The 24,316-nt window shown below is 55.0% G+C and overlaps 1 protein-coding gene across 1 annotated transcript in view; it reads left to right on the top strand.

Annotated features, from left to right (window-relative positions):
* Positions 1-24,316, top strand: part of WNK2 (WNK lysine deficient protein kinase 2) — a 170,159-nt gene that overhangs the window by 98,951 nt on the left and 46,892 nt on the right. Inside the window, exons 11-18 of the mRNA XM_071216586.1 lie at positions 1,738-2,286; positions 8,506-8,802; positions 9,309-9,358; positions 10,701-10,869; positions 10,968-11,084; positions 18,485-18,655; positions 19,028-19,073; positions 19,606-19,725. Of these exons, the coding sequence (XP_071072687.1) occupies positions 1,738-2,286; positions 8,506-8,802; positions 9,309-9,358; positions 10,701-10,869; positions 10,968-11,084; positions 18,485-18,655; positions 19,028-19,073; positions 19,606-19,725 (1,519 nt within the window). The remainder of the gene's footprint in view (positions 1-1,737; positions 2,287-8,505; positions 8,803-9,308; positions 9,359-10,700; positions 10,870-10,967; positions 11,085-18,484; positions 18,656-19,027; positions 19,074-19,605; positions 19,726-24,316) is intronic.

Below are 24,316 nucleotides of genomic sequence, written 5' to 3'. Positions count from 1 at the left end.
CGCTTGTGGCCTGGCTCGGCAGCCCGGGATGCGTGCTCCCGGCCTCGCTGCCACCCCCTCGCCTCATGCCGGGGCTGCAGCCACACGCGTGCTCCGGGCTGCGACCGCCCTGGGGGTTTCCGGGGGACCAGGCGGCGTCCCTGCTGGTCTCCGGCCTGCCTTTCTCTCCCGGTTGGAGCAGATGGGCCTCTGGCTTCCTTCTGGGTCTTTCTGGGCTGCGAGCTGGCCTGGGTCCTGGGTGACCTTACAGCATAGCTGCCGTCGTGGCCTCCCCTTGTGAGGGGCAGCGGAGACTCGGGCAGGCGGTCGCCCTGCGCCCCGCCCTCCCAGCAGCATGCCCGTCGTCAAGGCCTTTTTGTGCTTTTGGGGTCACACTCAGCACCGATCCCAGGAGCACTGGAAAGGGGGAAGGTTAGGCTCCTGCCCAGGATAGAGGCGTCAGCGGCCCATCAGCAGTCCAGGGCTGCGTAGCTGTGGATTCACAGCCCGCAGCAGCCCCGGCCAGGGGGCTTCTGGAAGTTGGGTAGGAAGCCGAGCAGTTCCTGACCTCAGAGGTCCTCAAGTCATTCGATTTCAGTTGCAAAACCAGTCCCTAAGGCTTTTTCTAGGGAGGAACATTTGTCCGTGACAACAGGAATGTTTGATAGCATGGACTTGACGCAGCACGTGGCCAGAACTGCAGCGGCGTCCAGTTGAACTGTACCAGCGTTAGTAGACGGATATGAGCGCCCCACGACGTGGGCGCGGCTTTTACCCCACGTGCCCCCGGCGACCCTGTTAGCCAGCCGTGGTCAGGTGGGCAGCCCCCCCGTGCTGAGCACAGCAGTCTCCCACCAGTCTCCCACCAGGGGAGCGCGCCCTGGGGTTTACAGGCACCTGCTCAAACTCTTTGATCTCCACCTGTTTGATACCTGGGCCTCTGTGGTCCCCAGGGTCGTGTCAGCCTTAAAAGTGTAGTTAAGTGGTCCCTCGCTCGCCGGCTTTGGGCTCTGAGCTGCTTTCCAAGTTGACTGACGCACCTTGGCGTCTTCCCACCGCCTCGCGATGGCACCGAGGCGTCCATAAGAGGATGTTCGTAAGAGACTTTGGAATGAAAGTCTTCATTCCAAAGAGGGCCTGCCCAAGAAGCTACTTAAACGCTCCAAGTCCTAAATCCAGAAGTCAAGTGCAGATTGTCAAGGATGAGCGTGCATAGCTCATTGAGAAGCTGTACACGCAGGAGGTTTGCTGAGGGACGGGGAGCCTGGTCGGCCCAAGCCGCCTACCCTCCCCAGGAAGTAGGAGGCGAGGCTGGCCCGCTTAGGGGGTGCTGGCCGGTGAGCTTGCACCGAGAGAGACCCCCCTCCTCCCCCAAGAGTTTAGTTTCTGTTTGAATTTACATCGATTCAGATGGGTGCGGCCTGATTTTCACAAATGAAAAAGCCTTCCAAGCCGTGTGGTCACTGAAATGGCCCCTTGTGTCTGAGCTGCCACTGGGCTCCTCCGTGGACGTCACGGGCTGGTGTGAAAGCAAAGAGGGCCCTTCCGGGAGGCATTCCACACCCTTCCCCAGCTTCCCACTTGCCTTGTGGATTGGAAGGGCTGGGTTTTTGCGCCTGGGTGCTTTTCCACCACCCAGAAGCCCGGAGGCGAGCACCCGAGCTGTCCTCCTTGCACAGCCGAGCATAGCCTGGTGCTGGCCCCAGGGCCCGTGGGGTCGGGCCGGGGCAGCGGCTGACACGCTCTCGTCTCTTCCAGATGCCCTCGCTTCCCATCGTTCCTCCAGCCGCACCGCTGACGGGACCCGACGGCCTCCCCGCAGCCCTCTCGGACCTGCCGGCCGCCAGCGTGGCTCCCGGGCCGCCGCCCCCGCAGTATTTCTCTCCGGCCGTGATCCTGCCAAGCCTCCCCCTGCACCCGGCGGCCCCCCTGCCCGCGGCGCCCGTCCTGCCTTTGCAGGCGGTCAAGCTGCCCCACGCCTCCGGGGCCCCCCTGGCCGTGCCCTGCCGGACCCTCGTGCCAAACGTGCCGGCCCCTGCTGCCATCCCGCTGCTGGCTGTGGCCCCACAGAGCGTCGCCGCCCTGTCCCTGCACCCTGCCGTGGCCCAGCTCCCCGCCCAGCCGGTGTACCCGGCTGCCTTCCCGCAGATGCTGCCCGGGGACATCCCCGCGTCGCCCCTCCACGCGCAGAGCGTGCGGGCCGTCCCGCAGCAGCCGGCACCGTCCCAGCCTCCCACGCTTCCCCACCAGCCCGGCCTTGTCCACCTTTCCGAGCAGGCCGCTCCGGTCTCAGCAGCCGGCACCCAGGTAATCCATCTGCCGGTCGGACTCCTGCTGCCTCCTGAGCACCCAGAGGGGCCGAGACCCCTGGGGCCCTCTCCTGTCTCTCCCTGCCTCGCTCTGCCCCGGGACCGAGGTGCTGTCCCTGTGGCTCGTGTTTCCCACAGGAGGCGTGTGGGGCATGTCTGTGCTGCCCCCCACCCATTTCCCAGCATGCATCAAAAGCAGCGTGCATCGGGGGGCAGCAGAGGGGTTCCCACAAACACGCCTTTCCCAGGACTCAGCATGCCGGGGGACGGAGGGTCCCAAGGCTGCACCTGGCATTGGCCGTCCCTGCCCTCTTCCGGGCTGGAGCGCGAGGGCAGCCTCGGCGCAGCCTGACTGACACCTGTGCCCTGACTCAGCCCTTCAGAATTAGCCGCTGGCCAGGCAGGCGGGGATAAACCCCCGTCCCAGCGGCAGGGAAACTGAGGCACATAGAGAAGAAGGGGGCCTGGCTGTCGTGAACCAGGCTGGCGGCAGAGGGGTGGGTGGGGCTGGGAAGGGCGCGTATGGTGTGAGCGAGGGCACGCTGTCCGGGCGGCGTCAGTGGACGGCTCGCGGCGGGGCCACGTGGACGCGTGCTGGCACGCGCCTGGCAGGGTGACCGGGCGCCCCGCGGGCTCCCTGCAGGTGTGTTCCGTGGCCATGTTCTTCCTGCCCGCTCGTGCCAGGGTGCTCCCGGCTGCCCACACACGTGGGCGTCCTCCCCCGGCCCCGGCTGCCCGCCTCCCAGCTGTGCCCACCTCGGGTTCTCATCCGCTGGTGGGCCAGCGCCTCCTTTCAGTGTTTATCAAAGGAAGGTTCATCCGGAAGAGGGGAGGTGCCTGGTACGAGCCTCCAGGCTGTCCTGAATTCCCTCTGAAGCCAGACACCGAACTCCTAATTTCACTTTGGAGAACAGAGCAATCCATGTCCACCAAAAGGGTGGCATTTGTTTGTTTTTTTAAACAGTGCAAAAAAGAGCCTGGAACCAGTGTCGTAACTGAGCCCGCCTGGTGCAGACAAGGTTTCAGCTTTAATTTGGACTTGAGCTGGTTAAAGGGTCAGGTCTGTTTTGTGAGGACAGCCAAGGAGGAAGGGGCGGAGCAGAGAACACGGAGGCACGTGTGCGCCTCGGAGCCTCTGCCTTGCAGCCCTGATCCCTGGCCGCTCTGCATCGTTCCCCAGACCACCTTGTCCGCTGGGCCCTTTGCTCAGCCCTCGGGCACTAGCCAGGCTTGGCGGCCGTCCTGCTCTTGGGCAGTGGAGGTCCTAGAAGTTTATTGCGGGGTGCCGAGCTGGGATGCCGCCCCATAGCTGCCCGAGAGCTCCCTGCAGGCAGGAGGTGGGGGTTGGGTCCCTTTGGCCAAGTTGCCACTGAGTGATGGGTAAGGCTCTGTTTCTGATTCCCCCCTCCCCATGGATTGTGAATTCTGGTTGCTTTCCAGAAGCTTCCAGGAAGCCTAAGTAAAGGATTCTTTCCCGTTTTTATGAGACTGAGAAGCTGCTCTGAATTTTCATCCTTCTCTGTCTCCACATTGGTGGTTATTCCATGGCCTCTGTCCTCACCCTTTCACATACTTGACCCTTCTCCTCTCCCTGTCCTTTTACCCCTCTCCCCCAAAGGGCTCATTTTTTAAAAAATGATTTATTATTTATTTATTTCTCTCCCCTATGTCCATTCGCTGTGTGTTCTGTGTCCGCTTGTATTCTTGTCAGCGGTGCTGGGAAACTGTGTCTCTTTTTTGTTGAGTCATCTTGCTGCATCAGTGTGCAGCACCACTCCTGGGCAGGCTGTGCTTTTTTCACACTGGGCGGCTCTCCTTATGGGGCGCACTCCTTGCACGTGGGGCTCCCCTAGGTGGGGGACACCCCTGTGTGACATGGCACTCCTTGCGCGCATCAGCACTGCGCGTGGGCCAGCTCCACACGGGTCAGGACGCCCTGGGTTTGAACCCTGGACCTCCTCTGTGGTAGGCGGATGCTCTATCAGTTGAGCCACATCACCTTCCCCCAGAAGAGCTCTTTAAAAGGGATAAATGAAAATGAGGAGATAGACCTTCCGTTTCCAAATTAACCCAGTGGAAGGTGGCTGGGCCTAGGGGTTTTTCTCAGGATGTCAGGAAGGGTTCTCTGTTCGAGGCCGTGTGGCTTTGACTAGGTTAAAAGTGAAGTTCCAGGCCCGGCAGGGGGCGGCAGGGCCTCCTGTCTTCTGATGACAAGCGTTCTTTGCACTTACAACTTTTTCATTGTGGCTTTTACTGACTTTTATTTTTCAGTTTTGATTGTGGAGACATACGCAGCCTATCGTTTCCTATTTGCACTCAGAACTTTTCTTTTTTTTTAAGATTTATTTTTTATTTATTTCTCTCCCCTTCCCTGCCCCTCAGTTGTCTATAACTTTTTATTTTTAAAGAAGCTTTAGATTACATAACTCTTATATCAGAAATACAGGGGATTCCCTTATACTCCACCCCCTCCCCCTCCCACACTTTCCTCCTTAACAACATCTTTCTTTTTTTTTTTTTTAAATGGGAAAAAGATTTATTTATTTATTTATTTTTTATGCGCTTTGGTTTTATTTATTTTTTTTAATTATTTATTTTTTAAAATTACATTAAAAAATATGAGGTCCCATTCAACCCCACCGCCCCCACCCCCCACTCCCCCCACAGCAACACTCTCTCCCATCATCGTGACACATCCATTGCACATCTCTGAGTACATCTCTGAGTATCACTGCACCCCCAGTCAATGGTCCACATCATAGCCCACACTCTCCCACGTTCCATCCAGTGGGCCCTGGGGGGATCTACAATGTCCCATAATTGTCCATGAAGCACCACCCAGGACATCTCCTCGTCCCGAAAACGCCTCCACATCTCATCTCTTCCTCCCATTCCCCAAACCCAGCAGCCACTATGGCTACCCTTCCCACACCCATTCCACATTTTCTCTGTGGACATTGGATTGGTTGTGTCCATTGCACATCTATGTCAAGTGGGGGCTTAGATTCCACATGGATACTGGATGCACTCCTCCTGCTTTCAGTTGTAGACACTTCTAGGCTCCATGGTGTGGTGGTTGACCTTCTTCAACTCCATGTTAGCTGAGTGGGGTAAGTCCAATAAATCAAAGTGTAGGAGCTGAAGTCTGTTGAGGCTCTGGGCCTGGGTGTCATATTATCAGTCCAGAGATTCAAATCCCCTAAATATATCTAAAACCCCAGCACCAACTACAATTCCATTAAAGTAGCATGCAAGTCTTGTGAAAAGAGATCCCCTCTGAGTCCAATTCCATCACGCAGAAACACTAGCTCCAGAGAAGGGCCATCTGCCATGGCAGTGAACCCCATCTGCCATGATCATAGAACCTGTGGGTCTCTTTATTCCTCAAAAGAACCAATACCTGGGGTTGTATCTACTTTATCTGTCTCTTAGACTCTGCTCATTTATGCATAAGGGCATTCCTTCTGACAACCTCCAGACTCTTTTTTAGAGACTTATAGCCTTATATTCTCATTTCTCCTTTCCATTTCCCCCTTACATTAGGTCAAACAGCATTTTGAAGTCATGTTATTATATGTAGACAGGGATATTCTGCTGATCCGTGTTGAATCTTTAATTCAAGGTCCTTTTCTAGTTGCATCTTCAGCTGATATGTGCTAGTGATCCCTTGGTGCCAGGGAGGCTCATCCCCGGGTGTCATGTCCCACGCTGGGGGGACTGCACTGCATTTACATGCTGAGTTTGGCTGTGAGAGTGGCCACATTTGAGTAACATGAAGGCTGTCAGGAGTGCTACTCTAGGCCTTATTCTTATTGGAGGTGTATAGGCTCAAAAGCATAGCCATTAGTATCAGGAGCCCACTGTTGGGCCCTCCTTCCTTCCTGGTTCTTGCCGTTGCACCTGGGGAACTGCCGTTGCTCCCCCAGGGCCCACGACAGTGACCCCCCGGCCAGGGGCCCAGTACCCCCCCCCCCAGCTATTGTTTTTAATTGTTTTCACTATGAGTATATCTAGACATTACTATATACCCTGGGCATATGCCCTGTATAACTCCCTGTCAACCATATATATCCTGTCAATAACATCCTATATCAGTATTCCTCTGCTGCCATTGTTGAACCACTCTGTGATCCAAAACTTCCTGTTAAGTCAATCCCAGCATAATGTCAGCTTCACAAGAGTCTTAGATCACCGAAATTCATATATACAATAACAACCTCTTTCATTAGTGTGGTACATTTGTTACAATTGATGAACACATTGAAGCATTGCCCCTATCCATGGTCTATACTTTATATTTTGCACTGCATAGGTTTAAGGATTTGACAAAATGTGTAAAGGCTTGTATCCATCATTGCAATGTCACGCAGAACAATTCCAGTGTCCCCAGATGCCCATTTTACACCTATTCCTCCCTCCCCTCAGAACCTCTGGTGGCCACTGCCTTTGTATCAATGATACAAGTTCTTCTGTTCCTAGAATAATATACGTCTACTTTGGTCCACTGTTGCATTCCTCAATCTTGTTCATTATGTTGGTTCATTCCTCAATCTTGAGGATTTGGGGCTGGTGATGCCCATCTGCTTCCCACTAAGAGGGGGCGTAGAGCCCCTGGGGCAGGTGGATGGACCTGTCTTGCTTGCAGTTGTCGATCTCTCCATGCTGAGCTTTTTTTTTTTTTTTTTTTTTTGCTTTTTTTAAAATTGAAGTATATCATTCATACAGGAACATGCATAAACTATAAATGTATAGTAAAGATTGTGAACTTACAAAATGGACATATATAACATTGCACAGGAGTCTCATACATCACCCTTCCACCAACACTGTGCATTGTTGTGAAACATTTATTACAAACTATGCGAGGGCATCATCAAAATTTTAGTATCAACTGTAGTCCTTTTCTTACATTTGGTGTATTTTTCCCTCAACCCACACTATTTTTTTTTAAATGTATTTTTGTTACAAATGTTGTGGACTTGCAAAACAATCATACAGATGTGTAGATTTCCCATACAACTCTACACCCTGGTGGAACATTTGTTACAGATTGTGAGATAATATCATCAGACTATTACCACCAATCATGGTCCATAGCATATACTTGGCACACTTTTTCCCTCCATCTCCATTATCAACACAGTACAGCTTTGGCACTAAGGCAAGAATATTACAGTATTGCTGGGTTTTTTTGTTTGTTTGCTTTTTTATTTTTGTCTTTATTTTTTAATATTATATTCAAAAAATATGAGGTCCCCATATATCCCCCACCCCCCTCACCCCACTCCTCCCACAACAACCACCTCCTCCATCATCATGAGACACTCACTGCACTTGGTGAACACATCTCTGAGCACTGCTGCACCTCATGGTCAGTGGTCCAAACCATAGCCCACACGCTCCCCCAGTCCACCCAGTGGGCCATGGGAGGACACACAGTGTCCAGTAACTGTCCCTGCAGCACCACCCAGGACAACTCCAAGTTCTGAAAACGCCCCCACATCACATCTTTTCCTCCCACTCCCTACTCCCAGCAGCCACCACGGCCACTTTCTCCACACCAATGCCACATTTACTTCCATTGCTAATCACAACAATTCCAGAATAGCACATCAGCAAGTCCACTCCAGTCCATACTCCTCTCCTCCATCCTGTGGACCCTGGGATGGCTATGTCCACTCCACCTCTGTATCAGGAGTGTCCACTCCACCTCTGTATCAGGAGGGGGCTTAGCTTCCACTTGGATGATGGATGCAGTTCTCCTGTTTGCAGTTGTAGGTGCTCTTGGCTATAGCATGGCTGGTCACCACAGTCTGTAGGTCACCCCGATCATAGTTTCCCCATGCTTCTCCATATTCCCATCACCCTGCACGCAGAACTTTTTGAGGGGACTTAGCTAGAAATTCCTCCACGAGGTCCCGATTTAGATACTGTTAAACCAGTTACTACCGCAGGAGGCTATGGCGATGCCCGTTTGTGTGTGTTTCTCTTGAACCCACGTACTCACCGTAGTAGGTAATGATGTCTTACCTAGAGGGGGTCTTGCCTCTGAAAGGGAAGGGTCCCTGCGCTTGCCTCCTTCCTCCCCCACCCCCAGCGTCTGCCTGCCTCAGTCCAGATTGACCCCGCACCCACCTGCAGAGCAGGGGCTGGCCTGCAGTGGCTGTGGGCCCAGGGGCAGTCAGCACCCTCTTTACCTGTCCCCTGCACCCCACAGATCCTTCTCGGCCACCCGCCTCCGTACATGGTGGACGTCGCAGCCCAGGCCTCCGCCGGCCCGGTGCCCCCCGTGGCTGTCCTCTCCCCACCTCTGCCGGAGATGCTGCCGCCGGTCGCCGGCCCCGAGCTCCTGCCCCCGTTCTCCGGCTCCCTCGCCCCTGCCGTGGTGGCCGCTCAGGGCCTGCCTGCCCAGGCCGCTGGCCTCCTGCCTCCCGCGCACCCACCGCTGCCCGCGGGGCCCCTGGTCACCGCCCCCTGCCCTGCCGTCCAGCTGACGGTGGAACCTGTTCAAGAGGTACGGGCCCTTCCCCGCCGACAGCTCGGCCCCCGGGCGGGTTCACAGGCCGCTGCTGCCGTCCCCTGGCCCAGGTGCCGTGGCGTTCTCAGCCGCCAGGTAGAAATGGGAACCTGGCCCGGGACAGCCAGAGGCTTCTATTATTACCTCTCTCTTCCCTTTCACTTTCCTTAAATCCACCTCAAAAGGGAGAGTATGATTTTTACAAGTGGACTTAGAAAACAGGTGCCCCGGGAGGTGATGCAAAAGCCCGCGAGAAGCCTTTATGGGGCCAGCCTGTTCTCTTTCAGGCATGATAAAGGGGGTGAATGTTCTGGAAAGGGAGGTGGCGCGATGAAGCCCCCAGGTTTTAGGAACCAAGCATTCGACATGACAGCCTTCCCGTGCCCCCCGGCCCCTTCCCCTGCCATGGCTGGGTGGCTGCAGTCAGCAGAGGCCGGGCGGGCTGGACAGGCCATCCTGCGGAGGAAAGCAGGCTCACGTGTTCCCCCGCGCTTGTGTTTTAGGAGCAGGCCACGCAGGAGAAGCAACCCGGGCTCCTGCAGACCTGTGACAGGTACCGTGGCCCAGCCGTGCTGTGGGGACCGGGAGTGGGGAGTGGGGAGTGGGAGCGCAGACTCCGCGTGGCCGGGCCATCTGGGATGCAGTGGGCTGCCCTGGCTGGGGGCTCAGGAGGGCTGGCTGCTCCAGTGTGCCCCGAGGCCGCCAGAGGCTTTAGCAGATGTCACTGCCTTTTAATTACAACATTTGCAGGTTTACAGAAAATTATGCAGAAAATACAGAGTTCCCCAACGCCCCCCTATGCTCCGCTCCTTGCGTTCGTGTGGTACGTTTGTTTCAGCTGATGACAGACGTTTTTTATAACGATGCCACCCCTTGTGAAAGCCTTACCTGGTAAAGCCACAGCGAGCTGTGGGATTTGTGGCCTGATGTCCCCGGCCACCTGCTGCCCCCTCCCCTTTGATTCCTGGTGCTGGTCCATGGCCTATTCCAGAAGGGACAAGCCCTGGATGGGACAGAGAGGTGGAAGGGCCCAGAGGCCTGACAGCAGCCCCACTGGTTGCTGTGTTCCTGTGTCTGGTGCCCAGGGGGAGACTGAGGCACGGCAGAGGCTTTGACCGCTTCATCCGCATGCGTCCCTGCGAGCTGGCTGGGGCCCGTTTCACTGATGGACAGGCCGAGCGGCCTGAGGGCTTAGAGCCAGTCACTCGGGGGGGCAGGCTTGGCATCCCCCCTGACCCCGAAGCCCATGCTTTCCCCAGCCGCACCCAAAGGCCTGCAGTGGAGAGAAGGAGGGGGAGCAGGCCCCGGAAGCAGGCTCAGGTCCCCTCTGGTAGGGCCGCCCTCACGTCCACACAACGTGGCGGGTGCTGGGCCCTGGAGGCTTTGTGGTTGTCTCAGTCTGCCAGAGCTGCTACGACAAACACCACACACCCCGGTGGTGTAAGTAGAATATATCAGCTCACAGTTGTAGAGGCCGGACGTCCCGAATCAGGGCGTCGGCAGGGCCGGCCAGGCTTTCTCCCGGGGATCAGTGGGTGCTCCTTCGTCCCGTGGCCACGTCCTCGGTCCCCTCCTGGGCTGCCCCCGGCTCCTCTCTGTAAGGCCTCCATCGTATGGCTTGAGGCCACCTGTTCAGCTTGGCCACACCTAAAGAGGACCTCACAAGGGCCTGTTCGCAGCTGAGTCCTCACCTTGATTGATGCCACATATTCAAAGGTCCTCTTTCCAGATGAACGTGGCTTGAGGTCAAGAGCCTCTGGGTTGGGGATGTGACTCAGTGTCCCTCCCAGGCTGACCACACCCAGGCAGGTGCCCTCGAAAGCCACGTTTCCCGGTGGGAGCTGCCCGTAGGCCATTTGGGGCAGGCTGCATTGACGTTCTTGGTTTCCACTCAGCTACGGAGGTTCTGACATCACCTCCGGGAAAGAGATGAGTGACAGCTGCGAAGGCGCTTTCGGGAGCGGGAAGCTGGAAGGCAAGGCTTCCAAGAAGCACCACCGGAAGTCCACCCGCACTCGCTCCCGCCAGGAGAAAGCCAGCCGGCCCAGGCTCACCATCCTGAACGTAAGTAGGGCCCGGCGCGGCCAGGGCGTGTGCACCGGGGCGCGCGCGCTGCCCGTGGACCGTCCCCCGCCCCGCGCTGACGGGGCCGCTGTGCGCAGGTGTGCAACACGGGGGACAAGATGGTGGAGTGCCAGCTGGAGACCCACAACCACAAGATGGTGACGTTCAAGTTTGACCTGGACGGAGACGCGCCCGACGAGATCGCCACGTACATGGTGAGGCGCGTCCGGCGTGCCGCCGGGGGCGCCGTCCCGTCACTGATCGCGGTCCCCTCCGCGTCCTTTGTGGACGTACAGAGACCAGCGGAGCGTGCTGTCCCCAGCCTCGGGGCCTGCCTGCCTTGGCCAGTGCCGATCGGTCCCCGGTCCCCCGGCGTGTGGCTCGGTGCCCGCGGGCCATTTCCTGAAGCCGTGCATCGCCCTCAGTGGAGAGCACTAAGTTCTGCTCTTGGAGCTGCCCCAGCTCCTCCCCTGGCTCCGCTGAACCTCCTGAGGCTCCTCCACACTGGTGTTTCCCAAACGGTCCTAGACATTCTAAGCTCTTCTTCCCAACCCCTCAGAGGGTGTCGTGGTGAGTGCTGGGTGGAGGGGAGTGACGGGCGCGACCTCAGAGCCTGTGCCCTGCTCCGACCCCCGCGTCGTCCTGCCCGCCCGGGGGCTGGGCTGCAGAGCCGAGGGGGCCCGTGTTTACCCTGCGCCCACCCGGCCCCTGCCCTCGGCCTCCGCAGGCACCGCCCCTGACCTCGCCCGGCTCCGGCTGCGCCCCTCCCAACCCCCCCAGCCCCCTGCTGTGCAGCCCACCCACTGGGTGCCTCCTAGTCACCCTTCCGGTTCTCACCGTGGGGTCCCCACTGCTTCCCCAGACCCCGGCCCTGGGCTAGGAAGGAGGGCTGGTGGGTCCTCGGTCAGCGTGTCACTGAGTGATCGTGCAAGTGAACGAGGCGCGCGTTCGTGCGTCTCCAGGAAAAGGATGCGCTGGAGTTTTCCAAGCTTGTTTTCCCACGAAATGCTTTTGTGGCACAGCTCTGAGCCCCTTGGAGATCAGCGTCCTTTCCACCCCATCCCTCACCTCCGAATGTCATCTGGGAGGCCATCTAGAGGACTGTCGGTGGCACTGCCCAGTGGCACATCCTATACCGTCCAGCGCAGTCACCGCTGGCCCCAAGGGGTCGTTGAGGGCTTGAAATGTGGCTGACGTGACTCAAGGCTGTAAATCCGTTTCATTTTTAGAAACTTACGTTGCCAGGAGCAGATGCGGCTCAAGCAGTTGAGCACCCGCTTCCCCCATGGGAGGTCCTGGGTTCAGTTCCCTCCTTAAAACAAAACCAACAAGCAAGCAAACAAAAGACAGGGAGCCAGTATGACTCGGTGGTTGGGTGCTGGCTTCCCACATACGAGGTCCCGGGTTCAATCTCCATCCCCAGTACCTCAAAAAAACAAAACAGAAAACCTTCCGTCACCCCGCGTTCCCAGTAGCTGCCGTGGTGGACAGCACAGTTCCGGGGGTCACCGGGACGCTGCCTTCTTGGACCGTTTCCCTCGGCCATCCCCAGAATGTCCTGCGCACGCCTGTGCTCTCACATCCAGCCCTGGCTCTCGTGACATTCTAGAATGGGCATTGTAGGACCCTCACCCCGCTCCCCACCCCCGTCCTAGTTTGCCTGGGCTGCTGGAACAAAATGCCACAGACTGGCTGGCTTAAAGAAGAGGAACTGATTGGCTCCCAGTCTGGGGACTCCAAGTCCAAGGTCTTGCGACAGGCGGGCCCACCTAGAGCTCCTTCCCTGCCTCCGTCACGTGGCGTGCGCTCCCTCGGGCTCCCCTTGTGGCTCGAACGCCTGCGGCCAAGGCCCCTCTGCTGACCCAGGACCACCCTGATTCCGCTTGGCCTCCTCTTGGTGGGATCTTCGAAGCGCCCGTTGACCAGTGGGCTCCTGGGCCCGGGGAGAGGACTGGAGCGCGTCTTTCCTGCCCTCCCCAGCCCCTCCCGTGCTTGCTGCCCTTCAGGTCAGTCCACTTGGGCGTCCAGTGTCTTCCTGTGACGGCACAGGGCCTCGCTGAGGGTCAGCTGCATCACCGGACACAGTCTAAGCACCAGGTCACTGCTTCCCCAGCCCCAGTAACCGCAGGGCCTCTCGCCTTTTGTTCGTTTTGTTTTTAAAACGTATCGTATCCCACAGAAACCTAATGGCATGGTGAACCCTTGCAGCCCTAACCCCTGGCTATAATTGCTATACGGATTTTGGGTTCCTTATTCCCTTGTCCTAACAGTTTCTGTGGGGTCCGCATGCGCCCTGCGGTCATGGATAGGAGTTAGAAGTTGGTTCAGAGATTTGTAGAAAATGATGCTCTTTCCCGGCTTGGTTTTTCACTTGACAGTATGATTCTTCTCCTATTTTTCTTGGTTCATTTTTTTCTCTTAAATATTGTGCAAAAGGTTGGCACTGGGCTTTTTTTTTTTTTAATATTTTTTTGTTTATTTCCCCTCCCCCCCCCACTGTTGTCCTTTCTCTGTGTCCATTTGCTGTATATTCTTTTGCGTCTGCTAGCATTATCCAGCGGCACTGGGAAACTGCATCTCTTTTTTGTTATGCCTTCTTGCTGCATCATCTCTCTGTGTGTGTGGCGCCACGCCTGGGCAGGCTGTGCTTTTTTCACACTGGACAGCTCTCCTTATGGGGCGCACTCCTTGCACATGGGGCTCCCCTACGCGGGGGACACCCCTGCGTGCCAGGGCACTCCTTGCGTGCATCAGCACTGCGCGTGGGCCAGCTCCACAGGGGTCAAGGAGGCCCGGGGTTTGAACCCTGGACCTCCCATGTGGTAGGCGGACACCCTATCAGTTTAGCCATGTCTGCTGCCCTGCACTGGGCATTTTTAAGCCCAGTCTAAAATGTTTTTATGAGACAAGTATCTTCGTTTGCCAGGTCTGCCCTAGCAGACACCACAGGCTGGTTGGCTTAAGGAGCAGGGATTTATCGTCTCACAGTTTTGGAGGCGAGAAGTTCAAAGTCAGGGCGCAGCAACGGCGTTCTGTGGTGGCAGGCCGCGCAGCTCTGCCTCCTTCCTGGCTGGCCGACCCCTTCCGTCTCCTCCCCAGTGTCTGCTCCTCCTCCCACTGTCTCAGCCACTGCCGGGATTGCCTTTATTTATCTATTTTATTTATTTATTTATTATTTTTTTCTCTTTATTTTTTTAATGTTATATTCAAAAAATATGAGGTCCCCATATACCCCCACCCCCCTCATTCCACTCCTCTGCCCATAACAACAACCTCCTCCATCATCATGAGACACTCATTGCGTTTGGTGAATACATCTCTGAGCACCGCTGCACCTCATGGTCAATGGTGCACACCATAGCCCACACTCTCCCACAGTCCACCCAGTGGGCCATGGGAGGACATACAATGTCTGGTAACCGTCCCTGCAGCACCACCCAGGACAACTCCAACCCTCGAAAATGCCCCCACATCACATCTCTTCCTCCCACTCCCTACCCCCAGCAGCCACCATGGCTACTTTCTCCACACCAATACCACATTTTCTTCAATTACTAAGCACAATAGTTCATGAATAGAGTATCAGTAGTCCGCCCTAATCCATTCTCTATTCCTCCATCCTGTGGACCCTAGAATGGACATGCCCACTCCACATCTATATCAAGAGGGAGGTTTAGATTCCACATGGATGCTGGATGCAATTCTCCTGCTTGCAGTTGTAGGCATTCTTGGCTCCCTGGTGTGGTGGTTAACCTTCCTCACCTCCATGTTAGCTGAGTGGGGTAAGTCCAATAAACCAGAGTGTAGGAGCTGCAAGTCTTTTGAGGCCCAGGGCCTGGCTATCACATGGTCAGTCCAGAGATTCAGGTCCCCTGGGTATACATTAAACCCCAGCACCAACTATAGTTCCGGTAAAAGTAACAGGAGAGGCTTGTGGACAAAGATCACATCTGAGTCCAGCTCCATCACACAGAAACACAAACTCCAAAGTAGGGCCAACTGACATGGCACTGAACTCCATCTGCCATGACCATAAAACCTGTGGGTCTCTGCAGCCCTCAGAAGAGCCAATACCTGGGGTTGCATCTACTTTTATCGGTCTCTGGGACTCTGCGCAGGTGTGCATAAGGGCGACCCCTCATGATAACCTCCTGGCTCTTTTTGGAGACTCATAGCCATATAAACTCATTTGTCCTTTTCATTTCCCCCTTTTCTTCAGGTCAAAAAGCATTTTTAACTCCTGGTATTATATGTAGACTGAGATATTCTGCTGGTCTGAGTTGACCCTTTTATTCAAGGTCATTTTCTAGTTACATCATCAGCTGGTACTTGGTAGTAATCCCTCAGCACCAGGGAGGCTCATACCCGGGAGTAATGTCCCACACTGAAGGGAAGGCAACACATTTACATGCTGAGTTTGGCTTCCTGAGCAACATGGAGGTTCTCAGGAGGTAACTCTTAGTAACCCTGCAGCTCTAGGCCTTGTTCTTATTTCAGGTGCACAGGCTTATGAGCATAGTCATTAGTATCAAGGGCTCATTGTTAGACCTTCCTTCTTTTTTGGTCTTTGCTGTTGCACTTGGGGGATTGTTGCTATTCCTTTAGGGACTGTGCCTTTATTTATAAGGATTCCAGTCGTATGGATGAAGGCCCACTTGGCTTCAGCGTGGCTGCCCCTTCACCCGCTCAGACCTGTGTTAGCGTGAGGGTCCCCCTCCACAGGTGGGCATTGGGGCTAGAGCACATCTTTGTGGGGATGGTGACAGTCCACCCTCTTGACTCCAGAAAGACATGTTCTTCCCACATGCAAAATACCCACCCTCCTTCGCGTGGGATTCCCAGCATTCTAAAAGGCTTAGGCCGTTTCAGGAACCACTCAGGGTCCAAGAGCGCATTTACGCGACTTCAGAAGGTGCCTCCGGGGGACGCGCTCCAGTCCCCAACGCCAGGCACCGACCAGCTCCTCATTGGGGCTTGTAGGGTGGGGGTCTGCTAGGGAGGGCAGCGACACTCAGCCTGGGGGCGCCGTTCTGCCCATCAGCCCGTCATCAGGAGCAATGGAAGAACTTGTTCTGGAAGGAATCCAGGACGCGTGTTTCCAGGCAGGGGGCGCCTAGGGGAATCCTGGTCACTTTCATAGGTGTCTGGGTAGGAGGAGATGCTGTGGGGAGGGAGAGTGGACACTGGGACACCGGGTGGACATGCCTTTTCTGGAGCACGTGGTACCATTTTCTGATATGCCGCAGCATCCTGTCTGGCTGAGTGACTGCGGACATGGGCCAGAGAAGGGCAGGTGGCAAGAGGAGAGCAGGATACCCTTAGGGAGAGACAGGGACACTGGTGTGTCCCAACACGGCCCCGGCAGGGCGCTGCGTGGTGTCTGGGCGGACAATGGGATGGAGGGTGTGCCAGCTCCTTGGCTCCTCTCTCCTCCACCGTCCCCCAGGGAGAGGTGAGTGCTGGGTCAGGAAAGGCCCGGGATTGCCCACCATGGTTCTGCAGTCTTGGGATTTGGGGTACAGGCATCATCCTTGTCACTTCTCAGGTGTAGGTGGTGGCCAGGAACCAGACATGGACCCACAGTGGAGCGTTGGGCCATTTGGGGCTTGCCTCGCTCGTTCTGGAGACCCCTGCCTCTGGGTCTACATTCAAGAGGAGCCGCGGGACTCTGGAAGTGGGATTCTATTGGGAATGACCCCGTGAGAATTTTTCAAGTTCTGATCATGAAACGGTTGTGGATGAACCAAGCCGGTGCCCCAGACAGGGCCAGGGGGTCGAGGCCACAGGTCACAGGCCAGGCTAGCAGGGTGTAGTGGATTCCGGCTGCCCTGGGAGCCGGACACCAGCCAGAGATGGGCGTGTTCCCATGGAGAGGACGCCCGGGTGTCTCTTTGGCCTGGGTGCTCCTTCCCCGCCCCAGGCACCAGTCCGAACCTCCACTGCCTGGACCTTTCTTGGCCTTCAGCTTCCAGGCGCCTTCTCTTTCTCATCCTGTGAGGTTCCCTGTCCTCAGTCCTCACTCTGTCCCCATCCTCTGGGCTCCTTACCCTGCCCGGCTCTAGCCCTGCCCTCCCAGGGGCCAACCCTCACGCTCCAGCCCCGGCTGCCTCCAGGTCAGCCGGCCTCTGTGCTGCCCCCAAACCTTTTGCTCATGTGGTTGTCCGAGCCGCCGCCTTGGCATGCGGCCTTCTACATGATCTCCCCGTTTCCTCCACCCACCTTGGCTCTCTGATCTCCCCTCCTTCGCTGAGACTTTCTGCTTGACCAGCTGCCTTTCCAGTCCCACAGCCAGGCCCCTGCTGGACACCCACCCATAGCCTCGGGTCCCTGCAGGTGGGCGTGGTTCTCTAGGGCAGCGGGCGACCCCAGATCAGGCCTGGGGATGTTTTTCTTGTGCTGCCGCTTCTCACACACCCCACCCGGCCGTGCTGCTGTCATGGGACTTTGCAAGCCGTCACCGCTGGGACTGAAATCCTTCTGTGGGCTCCCCTCTGAGCCTGGCTGGAATTGCGTACCCCAATTAGGCATGTTCTTAATCTTCTGCATTCAAGTAGGACCCTCGAAGATGCCGTTTTTAGTTAAGGTGTGTATTAGTCAGCCGAAGTGGTGCTGATGCAAAATACCAGATTTCTGGTTTTTTGTAAAGGGTATTTTTATAAAGGGTATTTATTTGGGGTAGGAGCTTACAGATACCAGCCCATAAAGAATACGTTACTCCCCTCACCAAAGGCTGTTGCCACGTGTTGGAGCAAGACGGCTGCTGACGTCTGCCAGGGTCCCGACTTCCTCTTCCTCGGACGGCTCCGTGGTCCCAGCTTCTTCCGGTCTCAGCTGTAGGCTGGGATAAGTCTGGTCTCTCTGCCGGCCTCGTTCCTCTCTGGACTCAGCTGCTCCATTCTCTCCACAAGGCCAGCTGTAGACTCTCAGGCTCTGTCTCTTCCCGGGCCTCTGCCGTGTCTAATGGAGCCTTCCCTCCTTCCTCACATATCTGCTCCTCTGTGTGTTCAAAACTCCAACCTCCCTTCTCTGAGGGGTGGTTTCTCTGTGAGTTCCTGCCCACCAAGGGGGCAGGGACTCAGCATCCTACTGAGCGGCCCAATCAAAGCCTTAATCATTATTTAATCAAGTAAAAGTGAAACCTCTGAATCCAATACACTCTAATATGCCCAGAGGAGCAGACCAGTTCACAAACATCACCCCAATATCTATTTTTAGAACTCATAAACTGCTACAGGGTGGGTTTTAGTCTGGAATCCTGGAGGTCCTAGAAAGAGCTAAAGCAGGAAGTCTGCAGGGGCCCAGAAGAGAAAGGAGAGGACATCGCCCGTGCAACTGGAAAGCCAAGGAGGCCCAGGGAGCGCTAGCAGGCCAGAAGGCCAGTCTGTGGGGAGAGAGCCTGGCCTCCCTGACGCCTCGATTTCAGACTTCCAGTCTCAAGACTGTGAACCCGTAGAGTCTCACTGTTTAAGCCAGTCCAAAGAGTGGTGTATGTCATAGCAGCTCAGGCAAACTAAGACGCAGGAGAAGGTAAGCGGCCACTAAGGAGCCATCCCACCCCGGTTCCAAGGTAGCCGTTCGCGAGCCAGTGCCCTGTGCTGTGTGTCCCTGTGCACAGGTGGAGCACGACTTCATCCTCCAGGCGGAGAAGGAGACGTTCATCGAGCAGATGAAGGACGTCATGGACAAGGCGGAGGACCTGCTCAGCGAGGACACGGACGGGGACCGCGGCTCAGACCCGGGCACCAGCCCCCCGCCGCTCGGCGCCTACGGCCTGGACGCGGGAGAGGTGAGCTCCCGGATGCGCGCCAGAGTCCCGGACCAGAGTCGCGGCGCAGGCCGGCATGGGGGGTGGGGGCGTCCCACGGCTGGTGGGGGGCCCTGGAGGCGGGCCTTTGGGCCCGTCTCTGCCCTCCCTTGAGCTTGCAGCCCTTGGGGAGGAAAACGCTGGGGGCATCCGGCCTGCCCCCCTGGTCGGCTCCGCCATCAGAGAGAGAAAGCAAAGTGTTCGGTGCCGAGGCAGACTTGGAGGAGGGCGGGCGCTTTCAGCCCGGGGAAGCGCCCGCGTTCCTGGCCTGTCCGGTCGGCTCGGGCCGCGCTGTGCTCTGAGCATCGTTCTTGCTGCTGCGTTGTCCTGATTCCCGGCCCTTTGCCTCTTCAGGAAAGCCGGCAGTCCCAAGCGCACGCCCCGGTGTATCAGCAGAACGGTGAGTCTGCCTTCTCGGCCGCGCTGGCAGAAGCAGACAGGGTCTTGGGAAGAAGCATTCCCGTGACCCCCCCTCCGCGGGCAGCCAGGGAGAGCCTCTCAGGGGCCCTGCTGGCCCTGCCACCCCCTGCTCCCGGCCACCGCCCTCCCGCCGCACTGCGTCCGCCCTGGGCAGTGCGGCCTCTGCTCCCTGGGCCTTCGGGCAGGCAGGGCGGGGAGGGCCCTCTAGAGCCTAAGCCAGAGCAGCGGGCGCTCGGGGCACGGCAGGTGCCAGAGGCGTCCCGTGGCTGCTGTGCAACCACCCCCTGGCGGGAGACGGGAGCAGGACAGCCTCCCCCAAAGCCCGCCTTGCCGCGAGGCTGAGCCCCCCTCGCTTCCCGGAGGCTGCTGCCTTTGGCCCTGTGCCCACCCCTCCCCAGCGGAAGGCGCCCGCGGAGCCCCCGCAGGTCTGCTGAGGGAGGCCAGGCTGCCGCTGGTGGGGAGGGGCTCGTTCTCGCGGCGCCGACGGGTGTTGCTTCTCTTCCGCCCCGCAGTCCTGCACACTGGAAAGAGGTGGTTTATCATCTGCCCGGTGGCCGAAAACCCGGCGGCAGAGGCTCCCGAGGCTTCGCCCCCACTGCCTCTCACGTCGCAGCGGCCGGACGCCAGCCAAGGTAGGGGCCGCTCCCGGTACCGGAGGCGCAGTCCTGGAACGGCCGGGCACCGCCCCGCAGCGCCCGCAGGGCCCCCGGGCCCTCCCCCGCGCCCCCGGCCAGGGCGCCGCCCGCGCCGCTGCTGTGCCGCCAGGCAGCGCGCCCTCGGAGGCCAGGCTGCGCTCGGGTCTGCTGGGCGGGGACCGCGCTGCCCCCGCAGGTAGCACAGGGGCGCGCCTGCGGTGCGTGGGCCCCACTGCGCTGCTTCCCGCCTCACTAGCCTCCAGCTGTGACTTCTCCAGACGCCCCGGGGTTGGCTTGGCTTGGGGGTGGACTGGGAAAGTCCATTCAACGCGGGATGGTCTGATTTTAAGTGGTTGATCCGCCCCCAGCCGTGCGGACTGCCGACATGCTCGCACTTTGGGGTTGTCAGCTAAGTATGGATTCCAGGGTCCCTCAAGAGGCTGAAAAGAGTTGTTTGAAAAATGTAAGGTTTAATTCCCTGTAATTTAGGAGAAAAAGTTGCCAGGGACACAACTTGTCCTAACTTTATGATACGTCCTCGAAAAATATCTGGAAGCCAATTTTAATTTCATATCATTTGTGCTTCCCTTTCCGGCGACTTCCACTGTGCTTTTGGAGATTCATTTCCATGGGGAAAAGTCAGCCTAAGAGCAATTTAAAAAAAAGCCCAGTGAAGCCACATACCAAACTGGAACATGATGATCACTGACGAAGGGTATTCAGACCAGGTGGGGAGAAGCGAGCCTTATCTTTGATGGTCTAGTTTTTACTATATAAAATGTATTAATTCTTTTTTTTCCATTTTTAAATTTTTTTACTTTAAAGATACATGGATCACACAAAATGTTACATTAAAAAATGTAAGAGGTTCCCATATACCCCACTCCCCACACCCTCTACTCCTCCCACATCAACAACTTCTTTCATTAGTGTGGTACATTCATTGCGTCTTTGAGGACTACATTTTGGAGCACTGCTGCGCAGCATGGATTATAGTTTTTGTTGTAGTTTATACTCTCTCCCAGTCCATTCAGTGGGTGATGGCAGGATATATAGTGGCCTGCATCTGTCCCTGCAATATCATTCAGAACAACTCCGAGTCCCGAAAATGCCCCAATATCACACCCCTTTTTCCCTCTCCTTGCCTTCAACAATTCCCGTGGCCGCTGTCTCCACATCAGTGATAAAAATTCTTCCATTGCTAGAGTCACAATAATTCTATAGTAGGATACCATTAAGTCCACTTTAATCCTTATTTTATTCCTCCATCCTGAGGACCCTGGGATGGCGATGTCCACTCCACCTCTAAAATCAAGAAGGGGCTTAGATCCCACCCAGCTGATGGATGGAATTCTCCTGCTTGCAGCTGTAAAAAGCAATTGTGGGGAAAGCCATTGTAAAAAATAAAGCTGTGAGCGGATGTGGCTCAGTGGTTGAGCACCGGCTTCCACATACGAGGTCCAGGGTTGATCCTGGCCCTGGTACCTCAAAAAAAAAAAAAAAAGGCTGATTTCTAGTATTGCATAACAATTAAGAAGTCATGTGCTGAAGTTAAACCCTAGTGCCTTAATCTGTGCACTGAGTGACCTTAGGAAACCTTTCTGTCTGAGCCAGTTTCTTTATCCATTAAAAAGAAAGGGGTGGGAAGGGGCCCCTTCTGGGAATGGCAGATCAGGTCATTTGTATTAACTATCCACTGAGGATGACCAGAACAGCTGGACAGATGATAAACATCCTCTGCTTGAAGGAACTAGGGAGAATCGCAGCCCGGGTGGAGACCCTGGCAGGCCAGCTGGGGTTTGGTCCACTCTTTCCTTGGGGGTGTTTGCCAGTTCCTGCTGGGGTAGCTGAGAGGCCGCGTGTTGCTTCTATCTCTCCAGGCCAGAGAGCAGGGGCTTAGAGTCCAGGGCCTGGCAGGTGGCCCTGCTGGACCCCCTGCTGATGTCCTACACTGCAGGGGCAAAAGTCACCCAGAAGTAGGTCCACGCAGAGACGGGAGCCCGCCTTCAAGGCCTCTCGGCTCCCGAGGTCTTGTGCTGAGCCCCAGACAGAAGCACCCGCATCATTTCTGCAGGAAGGTACCATCATTCTCAGTCTGAAATTGCCTGTACTAACAATTTTGCAAATATATTATTTGACATGTGCTGAGAAAGTAACTAGGCTCAACTTAACTATGAGATGTGGACAGAATGCACAGCACAGCTGTTTGAGGATTCTAAAGAATAACTAGCAGAAAGAAAGAAGGATACCAGTATTCGGCATACCACGGAATCGGCGCTGAGTCTGGCATTCTTTCCTTCCGTTTCTCCTGGCTTGAACACAGTACAGCCTGAAGATCAGAAGTAAGCATTGTGTGTGGACAGAGAGAGCCAGGAGAAACCTTCCAGTTCTGGCTCCTGGAGTAGGAAAGGGAACTCTAAAGCTCAAAGTGAGGGAGCAATCCCTCCTCCATTTCTTTTTTTTAAATCCCCATCCTCTTGCACCCCAGCCTGCAGGCAAATCCATGGCTATAGCTCTGGTGGAACCAAAACTATGAAGGAGGAGAACCATCCTCTCCATTGGTCAGCAGAGCCGTGGATTCACGAGCACAGAGCCAGACCCCAGTGCTTTTATCCTTCCTCTCTATATTCTACTACTTGGACTGGCTGGCACAGTTGTGGAAGGAGGGTAGTTTGAGGTCCACGGTTCAGAAAGGGGAGTCCCAGGGAACCAGAAAGTTAGGGAGATCATGGAAAGAGAGGAACTTGGGAAGGCAACCCCATGAAGTTCTCACCCCTGACTTGTGTAGGCAGGGATCTATCTGTTCTATCTGATCCTAATAGACCAGATCCTAATTAGCATATAAAAAACTTTGAGAAGTGAGCTAATGGATAGACCTGCCCACCCAGGTTCCAGATTTACCCCTGAGTGGTGCACATGTTTCATAACAGAATAGAATTACGAAGGCGTTGGAGGGAAGTGGGTGTGGCTCAAGCGACTGAACTCCAGCCTAGCACAAGGGAGATCCTGGGTTCTGTTCCTGGTGCTTCCTGGAGAAGACAAGCAAGACAGGGAGCTGGTGTAATGGGCTGGTGCAGTGAGCTGGCACAATGGGCTGGTGCAGTGAGCTGGCACAATAAGATGATGTAACAAGTAGACACAAAGAGGAAACACAGTGAGAGGGACAACAAAGCAAGGAGTGGAGGTGGCTCAAGCAACTGAGTGCCTCTCCCCAACATGGGAGGTTCCAGGTTCAGTTCCCAGTGCCTCCTAAAGAGAAAACAAGCAGACACAGAGAGCAGATAGTGAGTGTAAAACAATGATGGGGGTGGGGAAGATAAATAAATAAAATCTTAAAAAAAAAATAAAGATACTGGAAAATGAACTCACTTTGGAGCCACAGCCCATAGAAGGCAGGTTGGGACTTGTAGCCTAAATTAACTAGGTAAGTTACCAGCAGAAACAAAAATGTCAACATTCACTCTTAAGATCTAAACAAGATCCAGAATGTAGCATTATTCAAGGTGTTGAGAATACAATCTAGAACTACTCACCAAATTAAGAAGGATGAAAATGTCAACTTGCATGGGAAAATCACATACCAATGACAAGATGACGTAGATGGTAGTTATCTGACATAAGACAGTTATTACAAAGATGTTTGAACGAGTAGTCATAAATGTTTCTGAAACAAATTTTAGAATAGAAATTATCAGCAGTGAAATAAAATATACAAAGAAGAAATAATGGAAACTTTAAAACTGAAATTAAAATCATTGAAATTACCCAATCTGAACATTTACAAAAAGAGAGAAAAAATGAACAGAGCCTTAAGAACCTCTGGAACAATAAGAAAAGGTCAAATGTTTGCATCATCAGAGTCCCTGAATGAGGGGAGAAAGAGTACAGTGCTAAAAGACTATTTTAAGAAATAATTCTGAGGACTTCCCAAGTTTGGCAAAAGACATAAATTTTCACCTTCAGTAAGATGACCAAACCCGAATAAGTTATATCTAAAGGAATATATACCTGGTCATATCATAATCAAACTGCTGAAAACTAGAGACAAAGGAAAAGTATTGAAAGGAGCTAGAAGAAAAAAATGATGCATTACCTGGAGAAGGAAGACCAACTTGAATGACCAAAGTTTTTTTCACCAAAAACCATTGAATTCATTGGGAGCAGATATAGCTTAAATGGTTGAGTGCCTCTTTCCCACATGGGAGGTCCTGGGTTCAGTTCCCTGTGCTTTGTAAGAAAACAAAAAAGCAACAGGCAAATAAACAAACTCAGGTGAACTGATGTGGCTCAGTGGTTGAGTGCTGGTTCCCACATACAGGATCTTGGGTTGAATCCCCAGTCTTGGTACCTCAAAAAAAAAAAAAAAAACCAAACGCACACACACATACAGACCATAGAATCCAAAAGGAAATGGCAGGACATTTTTAAAGTGTCAGAAGAACTGTCAACACAGAATTCTATATTTAGGGATAATACCCTTTAAGAATGAAACCAAAATAAAACCGAGATGGAGAAAGCCAAGAATTTGTAGCCAGTAAGCCTGCTCTAAAAATACTACTAAAGGAAGATTGAGACTGAAGGAAGAGCA

This window comes from Dasypus novemcinctus, chromosome 8, assembly GCF_030445035.2.
Source record: "Dasypus novemcinctus isolate mDasNov1 chromosome 8, mDasNov1.1.hap2, whole genome shotgun sequence".
Classification (NCBI taxonomy): domain Eukaryota; kingdom Metazoa; phylum Chordata; class Mammalia; order Cingulata; family Dasypodidae; genus Dasypus; species Dasypus novemcinctus.
The sequence above is the reverse complement of the archived record's forward strand: the minus strand, read 5'-3'. Positions and strand labels throughout refer to the sequence as shown.